The sequence below is a fragment of the Ictalurus furcatus genome, chromosome 9, assembly GCF_023375685.1.
Source record: "Ictalurus furcatus strain D&B chromosome 9, Billie_1.0, whole genome shotgun sequence".
NCBI lineage: Eukaryota > Metazoa > Chordata > Actinopteri > Siluriformes > Ictaluridae > Ictalurus > Ictalurus furcatus.
Genome location: NC_071263.1, coordinates 17353813 through 17371970, shown reverse-complemented (window position 1 = coordinate 17371970; position 18158 = coordinate 17353813). Strand labels below are relative to the sequence as shown.

General features: G+C 39.9%; 1 protein-coding gene across 1 annotated transcript in view; it reads right to left on the bottom strand.

Annotated features, from left to right (window-relative positions):
- LOC128613038 (neuronal PAS domain-containing protein 3) overlaps positions 1-18158 on the bottom strand; it is a 250812-nt gene that overhangs the window by 20343 nt on the left and 212311 nt on the right. The window contains exon 6 of the mRNA XM_053633577.1: positions 14391-14568. Within this exon, the coding sequence (XP_053489552.1) occupies positions 14391-14568 (178 nt within the window). The remainder of the gene's footprint in view (positions 1-14390; positions 14569-18158) is intronic.

The following is an 18158-nucleotide window of genomic DNA, read 5'->3' as shown; positions in this document are numbered from 1 at the left end:
GTTCAACTCAGAGGGAGGATTGGTGTGTCGGCATCTATATCTACATGACAGAATTGTTGTCTCTTTAAAAACAGCCATATTGGGTATTTCTGAGTGGGCCACTGGGTCATAGATGACCCAGTGGCCCACTCAGAGGCCCTGGGAGAGACTCACGCTCTCTCCCAGGAACCTGCTCTGAATGAGCCAATTGTTGTTAAAGGACTGTCAGTTGTTGTAGATTTAGAATAGGATGAGATTCTCTGAGCAGCAGCTGTGGTCAGATAACCCTTCATCCTGTCCACCTCTGTAGGACAAGCAGGTTTGTTGAACTCATCCATTATTAATATGATAAAAAGGGTAAGTCAGTGACAAGCTGGGCAGTTTATATCAGCACAGGGGTCGGTGGCATCCAGTGCACTCTATAGTCATTAGTCAACAGCCTTTTCATGGGATCAAAGCATTTAAATGTGATAAAGCTGCATATGAGATCCAACAGAAGGGTGAATGAAGCTATTTCTGTGTGTTTGAGTGAGTAGTAAGCAAGAGTGCACGTGTGTGTGTGTGTGTGTGTGTGTGTGTGTGTGTGCGTGTGTGTGTGTGTGTGTGCTGGGCGTCCCTACAGCATGTCTCTGAAGCAGTGAAAGGCAGGCAGGTTGAACAGGTGGAGCGGATGCAGCAGTGATACCGCTTGTCACAGTGATGTCTCCAGACAAAACTAACGAGTGTTCAGCCCACGGGAGCCACTGCCATGCCACACTACCCTGTTCCCTAACATGCTGCAGATCATTAATGCACATTGTCTTTACACTCATTCTGCAAGTTTTAAAACAAATAGAAACTGTTCATTATTATTATTATTATTATTATTATTATTATTATTATTGTTGTTGTTGTTGCTGCTGTTATTATTATTATTATTGTTATTATTATTATTATTATTATTAGTAGTAGTAGTAGCAGTATTGTTATTATTATTATTATTATTATTATTATATCCTGTGCAAGTAAAAATGATTAAATTATTCAGTGTTTACTTATAAATCATCATAATTGATAGTTTATCATTATATCTGTATCTACAAGACTTTGCGCATTATTTAAAAAAAAAATAGCCTCTAGTATATTCACAAACCTCAGTTATGATTCTGAAGCAAGTACTATATTCCCTGTGTCCTGATACATTTCATACACCACCCAACAAAAATAAAATGTGATTCCACAAGATACTAACTGCTTTATTTCTAGTTATCAAACAATCACGTCAGAACACCAAAGTATTATTTTCACCTAGGAAATATTAACACACTTAAGACACTTTTCACCTGCAGATGAGTACAGTCAGGATCAGGTCCATGACCACAAGTCATACAGTTAGGAAAAGTGGGGGATAAATAGCCTGACATGGAAATGCACTTAGAAATCATGTGCTAATAGCGTCCTAATTTAGAAAAGAGCACTCAATGCAAGTTGACAGAATTTGGCATGTCATTGTAGTCTTTCCCTCTTACAGTCTTTCAACACGTCCTTAATCAAGCTGGGAGAAAATGAGAGTGAGGGAGAGGAAGTAGGAGGGAGGGAAAGATGAGAGAAACAAAAGAGAGAGAAGCAGTGGGGTGAATGTGTGGGTTTGTGTGTGTGTGTGTGTGTGTGTGTGTGTGTGTGAGAGAGAGAGCGATAGAGAGAGAGAGAGAGAGAGAGAGAGAGAGAGAGAGAGAGAGAGAGAGAGAGAGAGAGGTTGTACTTGGCTGCTTTACTCCAAAATGTTCAAGCATGACTGACCCATTTCATCAGGTCTGTCAAAGCCTTGCACTGATACATGTTGACAACATTTAATCTTAAAAATTGAAAGAAATGAATTAATATGCAAATTCCATCAGCTTTGTAATAAAAATGTCCTTGACAAAACAGAGAACAGCACCCCAGAGGAGCAGTGTGAATTATCCCAGCTCTGCTGTTCCTGAAGTCAGGCTGAGGTACACAAGTCCACCAGGAAATCAGCGCACATCTGACTCGGAAATAATTATGATGGAGGAACAAAACACTAGCAGGGTTGAATAAATGGAATGACATGGGAAAAAGCCTGGTCCGCTTTGTTATTCACTTTGAATTAATAGGATTAGTCGGAGATCCATATACACCTAAAATCAACACCACACTATCAATGTGCACTGAGAGCGACAAGCCTTGGGAGAAGGATGGGGTGTGCGAGTGTGTGTAAGTGTGAGTGAGAATGTGTGTGTGTGTGTGTGTGTGTGAATTGCATGCATACTATTACAAATGCAAGCATAGTGGGATTCTACAGGGAACAGCATAGAGGTTTTCTTATTCTTCACAAGACGAAGCAATTCTCCAGAGACAGAATCTTACAAGACAAAGATTACCCATACAAAAAGAGCAGGTGGCTACAAGCAGGTCTCTCATGGAATTAGCTGAACTATGGGGCCTAATTATCTGTGGAAAGAGTGCAGTGAGGAGAGAAACTTCCCTGTTTGAAGGACAAATGATTAATTAAAAAGAACAGCGCACCTCAGTTTTGATCTCTGGACAAATAGGGCACTTGAAAGTCCCGACAGAATTCTACCATAACTCAACACACTAATAACCATCTCACAGCTCCGATGACCAGTCGCTAGTGGCTGTCCCAGTTAAAGGAGCACCTACAACCATACAATAACTGCTAGCATATCTATATACATACTGTATAAATGTATGTATAATCAAGTGCAAATGTTTACGTACCTTTAAGACCAAATAAAGCTGTTCCTTCATGATCAGTAATGGCATGATAATGTGTGTTAGGATATTAATAAAAACATATTATAATGTAACAGTTCAGAGCGTTTCCCTAGCTGAATGTGTATATATTTTCTAAAAGCTTGGATTTTTACTACTTTCAGCCTCTTTCATATGCTCTCAACAGCTTTTGGATTTCCTCAGTTTTTATAGTTAACCCCTGCTGCAGTTTACAGACCCCACACATGCTCATTTTGGAAATTTCTTTTTTTGGATAAATTATAAAATAGAGGCTCCACAACAACTAAAGAGTTTTCAAAACAGCTGAAAATGTCATTGTAATTATTATTTAAATAATGACTAAACTAAAATAGCACACACATACACACACACATACACACACACACACAGACACACACACTCACACGCACACACATACACACACACACACACAGACACACACATTCACACGCACACACATACACACACACACAGTCAGACTTTCATGTATACATCAAATTGATTGTTTTCGCCTTGTATAACAAATGAAACCAGAAGCATATAAAATCTGGAATACAATATTTTGAAAAAATTATTTGCATGCTCAGAGGTGATGAAAAAAAGGATTCTGTAATGATACATGTGAAGGGGTTAACTTAGGATCACATATTTCAGTAGTTGATATAATCTCCCTCTTCTAAAGTAGATTAAGGTCTCATTATATTTAAATATTTTGTTTAATTCAATCTGATATCCTTCATCCTTCCTGTATATTGTTGGCCTGTGTCTGCAAACCTCTCTCTCTCTCTAGCACGCTCTCTCTCTCTCACTGCTCTGCTCCTTGCAGCCATCCCTGAAAGATCACAGCAGACTGTAAAATAATGAAAAATGTGCAATCCTTGTGGGGCACTGCTTGTGCACATCCGCCTCCGCCCAGGCATTCATCACTCGGCAGGTATTGTCAGTGAAAGTTTAATTGCATAAACACTCAGTAACTGTCCTGTCATATTTCTTGTCAGCTAGGATTCTCTCCCCAGGCTCACTATCGCACAAAACTATAATTGAATTGCTACCGAATCGCACTGGAGCCAAGAAGAGGAGAGCTTTATGAATAGAATTTGTTTCCTATCAGCAGGTCTGACAAATTGTGTCACGAGGAAAAGCAGGCCAGATAATTTCCCTGTTTATTGGGTGCAGACCTGTTCACTGTTATTCCTTATCTCTGCTGCGTTATAAGACCCAGTTAAACAAAAGTGTGTATATATGAAATTTGGCAACAATAGCAATTGGCTTCTTTGAGGTGGGCTGTCTAAATACCGCACAAAGCTGCAAATAAGTCCACTATCTCCAGCAGGCGCTGATCTGAGAGATGAGTGGAGAGGGCTGTGGGAGGGGACAGGCATATTGCACAAGTGCTCCATGAATAAGTGCTACAGAGATGTGGTGACCCAAGCTGCTAGACGAGTGCCAATGAATCATAATGCGGCTTGTCAAAGGCTGGAGCAGTACTCAAAACATCCAAACTCTTCACTCTACCTCTGCAACAGTGTGCTCCCTGGATAAAGAGGATATATATGTTGCCCTAAAACATTTAACAGTGTCTATGTAATCCCTAAACACCATCCCAAACCCACAAGCAAAATAAATTTGGCTTTTATAACAAACCAACCAGAACCACACAAACCAGAATTTAATTAAAAAAAAAAAAAAAAAACGGTGAACAGAAGCTAGATAAAGTATTTCTCTCAGTAAAAATCTCAATAAAATCAGCTTATCGCACCACAAGTGCTGATTTCTCTGTGTTCTCTTCATAGCACATAAGCACTCAGCTGGTTTCCTGTGTGAATGAGCCGTTCAGCTTTACGCAAACACTTTCCCACCGCACAACTCGGTGGGTTCTCGTTGCCTGGGAACTCAGGTCTAATGCTCCATGTCTACTCAACTTCTCTTGATAAAAAGCCCTTTCTGACAAGCTGATCAGCTAAATAAGCTTAAATAAAACTGGCTTCTAATAGTCTGGAGACTGCTTTATCCCACCTTTGTCTTCTGAAGCTCTGAAGCCTTCCTCCTTGAGTGATTGTGTACTTTCCCTGTGACAGAATCTTCTATCTTTTTAGCCTGGCTAAGCTGTCATTAGTTTCTCTGTTCCTTACAGAAGATTGTGTAGCATGTGTTGCTGTATGGTTTGATACTGAGTGTGGGACTGACAGGTGAAACATTGAGATCTTCGAAAGCTTGCTAATGCACCTGAGTGCAGAATACGAGGTCAGCCAACTCAATTTCCATAATAAACACTGGTTTGCTTGTGCAGAAGGTTCTACATGTCAACGACATACTCTAGCTATAAACATTTTCTGCACTGCTAAAGACAAACAAAGCATCAGAGCACTCCATCACAGCCTAACCTCTGTGTGAAAGGAAGTCAGGATTGATGGGCATTTCTTTAAATCAAGTTATGCTTTCACAAGAGCTTTAATTTAAGGCTAAACTTAGGGCTTGGGATAAATGAACACATCAGATGATTAAAACCATTTGTCTTAGCAAACAGGCTTGGCCTTTATTTATGGTGGCTGGTTGATCAGCACATCCAACACCGACAGAGAATCTGTCTGATGAAGTGATAGGTACTTTCATAATTACTGAGTAACTTATGACCACACACAGAAAATTAACAAGCATTATGACGTTTACTTTAGCAGGAGTGTTATGGAGACTGAATTATTAAAGAGGTTGAGGGGCTCACGATGGATTAATCACATAAACACACCATACAGCAGGAGTTATCGCTCTCATGCTGAGGTGAAGCATAAAACATAAAACCATCCAGTGTTAGTTTTTAAATCAAAACAGTGAGTATTATTTGGTTGGATTATTGTACATTAAAGAAGTACGCTGTTTTACTTTGTGCCTGACCAAAGTCTACAATGCCTACAACTACAGTATATTATACAACTCCAATTCCAAAAAAACTGGGATACTGTGTAAAATGTAAATAAACCCATATGTTATTCACAACAGAAAAAACATTGAAAACATCAAATGTTTAAACTGAGGAAATGTACCATTTTCAGGAAAAAAATAAGGTCATTTTGAATTTGGGGCAAGAAAAGGCTGGAAATGTAAGTGTTACTAAAAAGAAACAGCTGGAGGAACATTTTGCAATTAATCAGGTTAATTGGCAACAGGTCAGTAACATGATTGGGTATAAAAAGTGTATCTTAGAGAGGCAAAGTCTCTCAGAAGTAAAGATGGGATGGAATCGGGATGGAAGCAGATCTAAAACCTGTATATACCTTTCAGCATTGATGGTGCCTTTCCAGATGTGCAAGCTGCCCATTCCATAGGCACTACTGCACTGTCATACCATCAGAGATGCAGGCTTTTGAACTGAGCGCTGATAAAAAGCTGGATGGTCCCTCTCCTCTAAACTAAAGAGGATGCGGCGTCCATTGTTTCCAAAAAGAATTTCAAATTTCGATTCGTCTGACCACAGAACAGTTTTCCACTTCGCCTCAGTCCATTTTAAATGAGCTTTGGCCCAGAGAAGATGGCGACGTTTCTGGATCATGTCCACATATGGCTTCTTCTTTGCATAATAGAGCTTTAACCAGCATTTGTGGATAGCATGGCAAACTGTGTTCACATACATAGGTGTTTCTGAGCCCATGCAGTTATTTCCATTACAGAATCATGCCTGATTTTATTGCAGTGCCGCCTGAGGGCCCAAAGATCACGGGCGTGCAATATTGATTTTCACCCTTGTCCCTTGCGCACAGAGATTTCTCCAGATTCTCTGAATCTTTTGAGGTTATTATGTACTGTAGATGATGAGATATTCATAGTCTTCACAATTTTATGTTGAGGAACATTACTCTGAAATTGTAGACACAGTTTTCGCAGATTGGTGAACCTCTGTCCATCTTTACTTCTGAAAGCCTCTCTAAGATACTCTTTTTATACCCAATCATGTTACTGATCTATTGCCAATTAACCTCCAGCAGTTTCTTTTTTGAGACGTGTTGCATCCATCAAATTCTCATTTTTTTCTTAAAATGGTACTCAGTTTATTTACTCAGAAAAAAATTCCTCAGTTTAAACAGTTGACATGTTTTCTCTGGTCTATTGTGAATAACATATGGGTTTATGAGATTTGCAAATCATTGCATTCGGTTTTTATTTACAGTTTTTCATACTTTTTTGGAATTGGGGTTATACATGGTTATACAGTTTAAGATAGTTATTATAAGTTTTATTATAATATAAGTTTTTATGAGTTGAATTACAGTTATAAATATATCATAAGATAAATATATTTTTAAAAATATTTAAGACATTTTAATGAATTATATCAGCTCAAAAATTTGTATGTTATTTTCTAAAAGTGCTATAAATAATAACTTGCATGTCATTTTAACTTGTATCCTTTGCCTTTATATCTGCCTCCTACTCCTTTCTTAAACTTTGAACAGCTTTTCAACTCGCTTACTTGCAATATTTCTGTTAACTTTACTATCTTTTGGATTGTGATTGATTTCAGGACGCACTGACATTTCATTTTGAACTTGTAAGAATTCTATTATTTTGCAGATCATTTTTCCCTTTACTCAGAAACCATGGGGATGCAAACTTTTGCAACTGCACACCGAGACATGTTGGAAACAAAGGAAATATCTGATGTCTATTCTGGTTCCAAGCAGCTGGTCTGGGTTGGAGGACAGCCATGTTCCTGCCTCATCTTTAGGGCTTCTCTTGAGCAATAAAGTAGAGTGAGGCAGGCTCAGTACAGTGCTCCGACTGCCGTTCACTCGAAGCTCATCTCCGCTCTGAGAATATCAGAAATCCCTTCTGCCATCTGTGAATGGAAAATACCAGTGGAAAAGAATCCAGCCTCAAATCCCCCAATCCTTGCAGCAGTCATGTCTCTTGTAATAAATGATATGGGAAAACAAATGTATACATTTTGCTGTGGAGAATGGCCTGCATTTGCAGAGCGTCATTAGCATTTCCATTTGGAAGCTGGGTGGAGATGGATGCTCGGCTGATTTTAGCAGGTGGGAGCTAGAGATGAGAAGAGCGGCCATTCCAGCACATACTGATGTTTATTTAATTGAACACTCCTTGTCTGACAGAAAGGCAGATGGACAAAAGGATCGGATTTGCATTCTTAATCAAAAGGAGACGTGAGAGAGAATAAATGGAAGCAGATGATCTTTCACATAAACAAATCACAGATTTGCGTTGCCTGTGTTACTCTTACAAAGCTTTTCCTTTCAGACTTCTTCTTGGCAGTGACACAAGCACACACACACACACACACACACACACACACTCACCCTTCTCAGAGTGGACCGAGGCACTGGGGTCTGCTTGAGTGTGTGATGGATTGAAGAAATGTCAGATGAGTTGGAACGTGACCCCACTGGCTGGGTCAGCCTGAGTGAAATCAATATGTTTGAGCTGCAGACCTTCTGTGGCTTCAGATTTCAATTAAAGCTCCAGCTCAGATCATGTGATCATCCTCTGACTACTCTATCCTTACCATACAATTGAGTACTTTGTGTACTGTAAGTTTTTTAATGTGTGTGGCTCTGTGTACTAAAACAAAAGAGCTTTCTCATTACGAATACAAACCTGGAACAGGGGAAGCCTCTCTACTACAGCTACATCTTAAAATATGTGTATACCCATGATAAGCAGTCTCACCTGACAGGTGGATCAGACTAATGTCTGCTCTCGGTGGGCACTAATCCCGTTATCTGTATTCTGTGCGAGTACAAATGGCTCCTTTGACCCCTGACTCCACTTCTCAAGGACACTCCAGCATACGAGGTTAACACCTTCACTGTGGAGTGTGTGAAGGGGAATCACCAGGGAGAACTGGTGCATACAGCGCACTCGTCCTGCCCCAGCCAGCTCAGAGACCCTGGACCGAGGGCACTGAGGGCACCTTTGCTGCTGCTGTCTGACGGGGCCACATGTGGAGCAGTCAAACTCACTCAACTCTCTGTCTTCTTGCTCGTTTTTTTTTCCCCTTTAGGCACCAGCACATGGCCATCTCAGGTTATCCATTTCAGAGAGAAATTGAAGAAGTTTGTGTAGGAAGAGTTCAAGAAGGCACTGTGAATTTCAGCCTCATTTAATAGACACTGTCAACTTTTATTGTAGGTTTAGGGTTCGATTTTAAAATGGGATTGATTTCACTACTCAGAAATTCTACATTGAATCTATCCCATCCTTCAAGCGCATTTAAAAATACTGCAAGAGTTTATGAGGCATCTGCACATTTATAACCATTTGCACATTATAAATCGTAAGAAAATATATCAAGATACAAAGTTACCTTTTTTTTGGTGAATTCATTTCTATGAGACAGAAAGAAATCCAATTACATCACCCTCGTTTCTTACAATCCAAACAAAATTTCTCATGAGATCAGGGCCCTGTTTCCCACAAGCATTTAAAGGTTAAAGGATAAATCCACACTGTAACACATTACATTTTTTATATTGAAATGTTTATGATGTGCTTAGTGAGTCTGGTGCTAAACTGTTGGTTGGTGCTGTATTTTTGTTATTCCTGTGAGAAGATGGCAGTTGTGTACCAAGTTTTACGACACTGGGGGACATTGCTAGTGTAGTTACAGAGGCATTTAATAGAAGACGAATTTTCTACAATAACAATCAGGTTTTTAGCCGCTGAAAACAAAAAGAGCAAAAGCTTGTTTTCTCAATTTTTCAATGATGTACAATATTATCTTAATGAGAACTCCATTCTAAAAATAGAGGAGATAATAACCGTTGGACTAAAAGTTCCATAATGCATGTGGTTATATGATGGAGCTGCACTGAGTTATGCCAGAGATTCGGCTCGGCTAGTCGTTGATGGCGGAATTAGCATGAACGCTTTGGAACTTTACCTGATTGAGCAGAGTGTGTAGATGAGGAGGTGAGAGAACTGGACAAACTAAAGGACTAAAGTGCCGCTGCATTGATCTCTTTAGGTAGAGATTAAACAAGGGCTCCACTATCAGGGGCACCACAATCAGTGGGTAGTTGAATGGCATTGTGGGTAATATAGGAAATAGTCAACTAGTGAAAATAGACCAATATGCCAAGGAAAGAAGTTTAAACCAAATTACACAAATGAAATCAAATAAATCAAATGTCACAGATTAATAATAAATATTGATAAACAAATCATTGAAGGTGGAGTTCTCCTTTAAGATCATCCTAACTGGTGGAGAGAGTGTTCACTGTGACGCGCATTTTACCATATAACCATGATCTTTGTGCGACAATGCTTGTGGGAAAGCAGTTGTGATAAAAGGACAGTAAAGTTATTTAAGCAGCATGTATTTTAGGAGTAAAAAGAAGCACAACTGCACAAAGCTAAAGTTATACACTACATGAACCTTACGATCCTATCCTCCCTTCTTTACTGACTCACTAGCTATTACACAAGCACCAAAAGTACACACACATTTAAGTTTTTGTGTGTATAACAAAGATATGTGTGTGTGTGTGTCTGTGTATAACTGCATGTGTGGGAGATGTGGGTATTACTCTGGTTTGACAGGCCCAGGTTTGGGGGCCTGGTGGAAAAGAGCTCTATTTGCATTTCAAATGTCACGCTCAGCAGCAGACACCTGTTTGAAGCTAGAAGAGGATGCACACAAATCAAAGGTCTGAGCCTGAGGGAGAGGCAGGATCACCCTGACCAAAGGCTAGTCCTGCTCTGGAGCCTCAGGATCCTGGTGCAGTGCTGCATCTCAACACCGCCACCCTCCAGACACACACACACACACACAGCGCTTCCACACACAATTTCATAACCACATAATGGACTGGGAACAGGCATGACTAGTGTGTGTGTTGTAGCAGTAAGTTGAGGATTTGTGTCTAGTACACACTGCAGTAGGAAGTCAAAACTACTGGCCTATCATTCAGTCATCTGCGAAGAATGAACGCTTTCACAGATTTATGAAGTGAATATTGCTTTACTGTATTTCAGAGGTTATTTGTACAGTTTATTTATTTTTTCAATTTCAAGACAACTTAAGAGCTGCTTTAGAGTTGTTTGGTTAACGTAAACTACACATTTTCCGCACAAGTTCTTTATTTGGTTCAAAATGGTAGTATTATTATGACAGAGATACAAAATACATTGATTTATTTATAAACGAAGAAAGACAAATAGGTTCCCTATGCTATTTTATCTGAAAGATATAACAAAGGGAAGCATCTAACTTTGGTTTAAAAAAAAAAAAAAAAGAGTTGCCATTGTGCGCTTTACGTATAATGAAACTAAAATAAAACAAATACATCCATCATTTAAAAAGCAGTCTGCGTAAAAGGAGTACAAAGACAATTACACTACAGATCCAGTCAATATGTTGCTCCTTGACCCATCAGCCTGTCAACGGCAAAGTAAAATACTGGGGAAAGAAAAGAAAAGAAAAGAAAAAGTTCTACTCTAAAATCACACATAAATTCCCAATAAAGATTGCTCATTTGTTATAACAGGTTTTAATAAACACATCTAATTAATTCTGCCTGGGTTTAAATGGATTAATATTTTATTTGACATAAAATTTACAAACTATGAAACTACGTTTCAGCGATGTCTTTATGCTGAATTTATTTGGACATGATGTCACGGGATCTGGCTGGCATCCCTGAATTCATCTTATTGCAAATAATGTTGGCAGCATTCTCTTTTATTAATGTATTTACACACACAAACAGTGCTGCCTTTCATCCACATCAAAGGACTCCTGTTGACAAACATCGGGATTAGCATCTTCAAAAAAACGAAACAACAACAAAAAAAAAACCTCCCAACAACCCCAGTCATATTTAATATTTACCGCTTTATTACACATGTGACGTGCCCTTGAGAGAGAAGATGGAACCAGTGGGTGGGGTTGAGGGGGAGGTACTGGTGTCTCTGCAGTGCTAGGCATTTAAACAAGACTGTTGATAACACAATTTACCTAGGAGGTACAACACAAGGAAAGGTGACATTGCAAAGGGAAGAGTGACATCATGAGCAGAGTGAAAGGGAGGAGATGACACAAGCACAATTCGCAAAGAGCAGCTGCTCATGTCCGTATTACATACTTCTTATACTGGGATTTGTTCTGAGAAATAGACAGAGATGGAGGGATTGTGAGGTTGGGAAGTATTGGATGAGGGTCTGTGTAAACAAATAAATCTTAATGTCACAACCCCCCTCCATTAAAGACCGGTGCGCTCACTGCTGCTAAGAAATGAGGACTATGAAGCCATGAGGACTGTGAAGCCTTTCTATACGCCCCCCAACCAACCCTGCTCACACACACACAAACCAGTGTGTAATGGCAAAAAAAGCAGAGAAAAGGACAAAGCCACAAATGTGGAACTTCAATTAATTTAAAGCCCCAATCAGCAAAGAATAAATCCTTGGCATATCTAATTACTGAGGCTCTCGGAAGACCCGGGCCGAACAGCCAATCTCCCTCCTGTTTGAACAGCTTGATGAACTAAGGGACTGATGGATATCAAGTCATTTTGTTTAATTTATAAATGGATTTTCCCCTAATACTTAAATTATCATCAGTTCAACACAATGAAAATGGGAACATTTGGAAGGCAAAGTCTATAACCAGCCTGAAAAGAATTCTAATGAGGAATGTCACCTCTTTTCATTTCATCTATACAAGTCCTCTAATTAAATTCTGGGGCGGGGGAAGAAGAGCACGTTACAGTGCAGCCGCCACTGCCACTGCCACTTTCCAGCTCGATACTCAGGAAATGCTCATCAAGCATATCATGTCTCACACACACACAGACAGACGCACGCTTCTCGCCAAACCACTGGTCTAAATATGTTTTTCAGAAAACACCTTCAGTCAAAGGATTGTCAGCTTGTTTCTTGAATCTGTCCATTCCTTCATTCTGACATACTAGACATACTAATACTGAGTCTCACAATCAAGAAGGAAGCTTTAGCTGATGCAAAATTGTGAGTTAAATTTGTAAACCTACAATGATTGAATGAACCTCCATTAAAAATTCCACCAACTGAACATTCAATTCGATTCAGTTTTATTTTTTTTTAACAATGGACATTTTCACAAAGCAGCTTTATATAAAATATATCAAATTGTAATAAAAATGAAAGTTCATTCCTAATGAGCAAGCCAGGGGCGAGGGTGGCAAAGAAAAACTCTGATACGATAAGAGGAAGAAACCTTGAGAGGAACCAGACTCAAAAGGGAACCCATCCTCTTCTGGGTGACACCAGATAGTGCGATTATAAACACTTTTTTGGCAGAATTGGCAGCCAAACACGGCAACAGGGCAAGATGGCAGGATTAGTGCAACAGTTGAAACACTCGAATATTTATACACAGGCCTCATTTCTCAAAATAGTGAGTGACTGTGTCACTTGAAGAACAGGAAGAGCCTTGGATACACTGCTATTCTCTCACAGTGTCTTCAACAAGCTAAGATCACTAAGCAGGTAAGACGTCATTTCTGTATTTGCATTTCAGAATGACTAAGAATAATGATGTGATCCTGTTCTAAACCCAGTCACATATTAGCAGGGTGGTCTGGTGTTACAGAATACAGAATTCGAGTACATATATGGAAATGTTGGTCTGTCATTGAATCCTGTCGCTCAGTGGATGTGCTTTTAATTCCACAGACTGAAATCTTTAAGTAAAAACATATAGAACTCAATACCACTGGCATCTACAGGACCTGGCTAACTAGGCAAAAGATTTTTAAAAACATTTTGAAGACATACAGTTCATTTACATAGACAACAATAATCCAATATTAACCCAATTAAGACAATACTCTGATTAAGAAACTACCATGTAAACAGCAATTTTTTATTACCTTAATCCGACTAAAGTCATACTCGAAGTAAACACAAATTGAATTAAGACGTGTGGAGTACTCCTGTTTTAGTCGCATTATCTACGTGCATTACAGACATGTACAGACCTTAATCACACTATTAACGTCGTGTTGGAGTTTTCGCCGTATTTTCCGACAGGACACGTACACACACGGCAGTGCTCAACCTTTTGATGGCAAACAAGAGAGAGAGGCTGCGTCCGAAACCGCAGTCTTACCTGCTATATAGTAGCCGAAATACATGTATCTCGGCTACTATATAGTAGGTAAGTACGCGGTTTGGGACGCAGCCCATAGCTTCAAACAGTCGTCTGTTTGCACGTATAGCACAACAAATAATTAACTGCACTTGAAGCTTTCGTAAAATTAAAATTGAAACACCCAAAACTGTATACGGTACCCTAATGAAGACGAACTGTATGTTGATACGTGAAATTTTGGAGGGAACGTTGGACGGCGTGGCGTGGGGACGTAATGATGTGTGCTGTTAATCGATCTATGTTCTATAACGTGTAAAAAAGGAACATGAAATGAAGCGACTCATGTAAACATCTTAATCAGAATATAGTCTTATTCAGAATGAGGTCAATAATTAGATTATTGCTGTCCATGTAAATGTAGTCATAGTCATAACTATTTTCATTTTCACCTTAACGCTAGCCAGCTGTTAGTTACATTCATAAATATGTATAATTTTTTGCTGCTAATACTAGCTACATGCCTTATATAAATTAACTGGACATAATATTTCAGAAAGCTTTCTCCTCTTACCTGGTTCAGGCGTCTCAGAGTGTGAGGATGAGGAGGCTGAGCTTGCTCCGTCCTCAGCCCCGGCTCCCTGAGACAGCAGACTCCGGCCTGGAGGAAGCTTCATCCCCAACTGCTCGGCCATCTCCACCTGATCACCCGGGTGCACGTAGTCAAACACACTGCTGCCCGTCAACTCCACCTGCACACACACACAAGTTGTTTTGCCCTCACAAATGGGAAAGAGTGGACACAAGCGAACTGATGTTTTTAATGACTCGTTTCAAAGGCTCTGTATTCTTCATGGTTTCAAGACACTGTTTTGAACTTGAAAAACAGAGATGACCTTCACCTGCTGCCTTTCTAAAAGCATCAGGCTATTGATTGTGTGCCTTAAACACTACATGTTAGGAGCACAAGATTACAGATAAGAGGAAGGGGGGAGTTTATATTATGGAGGACAAACAAAAAAAAAATTAAATAATAAATAAATAAATAAATGAATGAATAAAACAGCAACAATGCTCCTGTGGGTCCTAAATGTTCCGTTGTTGCATCGCTGTGCGTATCTGGCCTCGGCCTGCAGGGATGTTAGGATTACATGCGAATTATCCCTCAGTGTGCAATCCCTCAGAGCAGTTTGTCTCTTTTGAAATCCACTGTCATGAGCTGTAACAATTCATACAGAGCAGAGAAGACATGATGGCAACAATGAGTTGTGACCTGGATGTGTACTAGGTAATAATGTAGAATAGAAAGGAGCCTGGGGAAAAAACAACAGAATTTTTCAAAACTGTCTATTCAATCATACTATAGTGTAATGTACAACACAGTAATATATAGTGTTTAGAAACAATACAGAGTCGGAGGACAAATGTGTGGGAGATTAACCATTTAAGAGCAGAGAGGTGGAGTTCTCTTACCCATCCTCCACACACACACACACACACACGAATGTGTCGTGTGAATGAATCGTGACATTTCAGGACACAGGATTGTATATATATATATATATATATATATATATATATATATATATATATATATATATGCATATATGTGTGTGTGTGTGTGTGTGTGTGTGTGTGTGTAACGTATACTGTATATAGTGTGTATGCTATAATATATACAAAATAAGAATTGTCTACACCTAATTCTTGATGTAAACCTAACCTTAACCTTAATTATATAAATTTCACATGATGTACATATATACACGCACTGAGCACTTTATTAGGAACACCTGTATACCTTCTCATTCATGAAATTATCTAATTAGACAATCATGTGGCAGCAGTGCAATGCATAAAATCATGCATATATGGGCCTATCAGAATGGGGAAAAATGTGATCTCAGTGATTTTGACTGTGGTGTGATTGTTGCTGCCAGAAGGGCTGGTTTGAGTATTTCTATAACTGCTGATCTCCTGGGATTTTCCACACACAACAGTCTCTAGAGTTTATTCAAAATGGTTCAATAAAGAAAAAACATCCAGTGAGTGGCAGATCTGCAGATGGAAACGCTTTGATGATGAGAGGTCAACGGTGAATGGCCAGACTTGTTCGAGCTGACAGAAAGGCTACAGTGACTAAGATAACCACCCTGTACAACTGTGGTGAGCAGAAAAGCATCTCAGAATGCACAACACATTGAAACTTGAGGCGGATGGGCTACAACAGCAGAAGACCATGTCGAGTTCCACTTCTGTCAACCAAGAACAGAAAGCTGGGGGCAGAAGAGAAGTCTGTGCCTGCAGTGGGTACAGGCTCACCAATACCAATAAACGCAGCCTGGTCTGATGAATCTCGATTTCTGTTGAGGTACACAGATGGTAGGGTCTGAATTTGGTGTCAACAGTATGGATCCATGGACTCATCCTGTCTTGTGTCAGCAGTCCAGGCTGGTGTAGTTGTTGTAATGGTGTGGGGAATGTTTTCTTGACACGTTTGGCCCATTAATACCAATAAATCATTACTTGAATGCCACAGCCAATTTGAGTGTTGTTGCTGACCATGTGCATCCTTTCACAGCCACAGTTTACCCATTTTCTAATTCAGGGTTGTCCAATCTTATCCGCAAAAAGGCTGGTACAGGTGCAGGTTTTAATTCCAACCAAGCAGGAGCCACACCTGATTCCACCTGTTTAATCAGTTGATCTTGGCTTTCAATAGACTCAGGTGTGGCTTCTACATGGTTGTAATGAAAACCTGCACCCACACCGGCCCTTTCCAGATAAGATTGGACACCCCTGCTCTAATGGCTACTTCCAGCATGATGATGCACCATGTCACAAAGCAAAAGTCATCACAATCCGGTTTCATGAACATGACAATGAGTCCGGTGTTCTTCAGTGGCCTTCCCAGTCACTGGATCTGAATCCAACAGAACACCTTTGGAATGTGGTAGAACAGGAGACTCACAACATGAATGTGCACCTGAAAAATCTGCAGGAATTGCGTGATGCAATCATTTCCATATGGATCAGAATCTCAAATAAATGTTTCCAACATCTTGTGGAATCCATGCCATGAAGAATTAAGGCTGTTATGAGAGCAAATGGAGGCCCTAGCTAGTATTACTATAGTGTTCCTGATAAAGTGTTCTTTGAGTTCAGATTGCTTCTTTTTTTGTGTCTGAGCACAACTGCAACTCACCTACCTATGTCTTCCATTCCCTGATTCAATGTCTTAAAGCACTACTGAAAAGTCCCACAGCAGACACGTTCTAACTACAATAGCCATGATCTCTTTCTGCTTCTCAGAGTTTAACAATGCTTTTTCTCAGCACAGAGCTGGAGGTGCTACCATTTGCTCTAAAAAATCTTCGGACATTCTGTGAACGACAAGCCAAAGGAACTGTGGATGTGACGTGATGAGACAAAGACTGGCGATCGTCTTCCGCATGCTTGGAACAGCTTTCAGAAACAGGAGAGAGGTATTTTACAACTGTATTTAACCTCAAGAGACAAACAGCTCCATGGATTACAAGGATGGGAGGAATGATAGCGATTCAAATGAGCAATTGGATTAAGCTTGAATAATAAGCGAGATGACAGTGTGTCGGTATGCCAGCAACAGTGCACTGAATACATTACACTGAGTGCTTTAAAAAATCTATTTCCGAATGGAGATGAAATGCCAAAGCTATCTCTCTCTCCCAGGTCTCCCGCAGACAAACCTTTTGTGTCTATTATAATTCATGAACACGGCCCTGTCGACTGTTCTAACTGTATTACAATGAGCCTACTTTTCAACACAAGTGTTTCCACAAAGCACTTGTGCAGTGTTATTCTCAGCGATGGGGAGATGGGGAGGGCTAACAATAATACTAGCTCTAATATGCATTGTGCACCAGGTGGATGCGGTACTGGTACTAGTGTTATGCGTTACAAGAGAGCAGCAGATTATACTCTGTGATTGCAGAAAGGACACTTGGATTACTGCATGAGCTTTTGCATAGTACATGAGGCTGCGCTTGCTATAGAGGGGGCATGGGCAGTGCCCTCAACAACACATTTATTCTGTAGAAGGACACTCAATATAAACCACAGCCTCATCTCTCTTCCTCTGGCTTATTAAGACTGACTGGTACGGATTAATGAAAACACATGATTCTCTAAACATGAAGAGAGAGAAAGAGGGACGGACGTTAGGCGCTGCTTAAAAAAAAGGAAAAGCTTTAATTAGCAGGGTTTCAAGAAATGTCAGCTATATGCTATTAACTGTTCTGCTCCATCAAAGCCATAAGCCCCACTGTCAACTTTTATCACATGATCGACAGCTTCCTTCCTG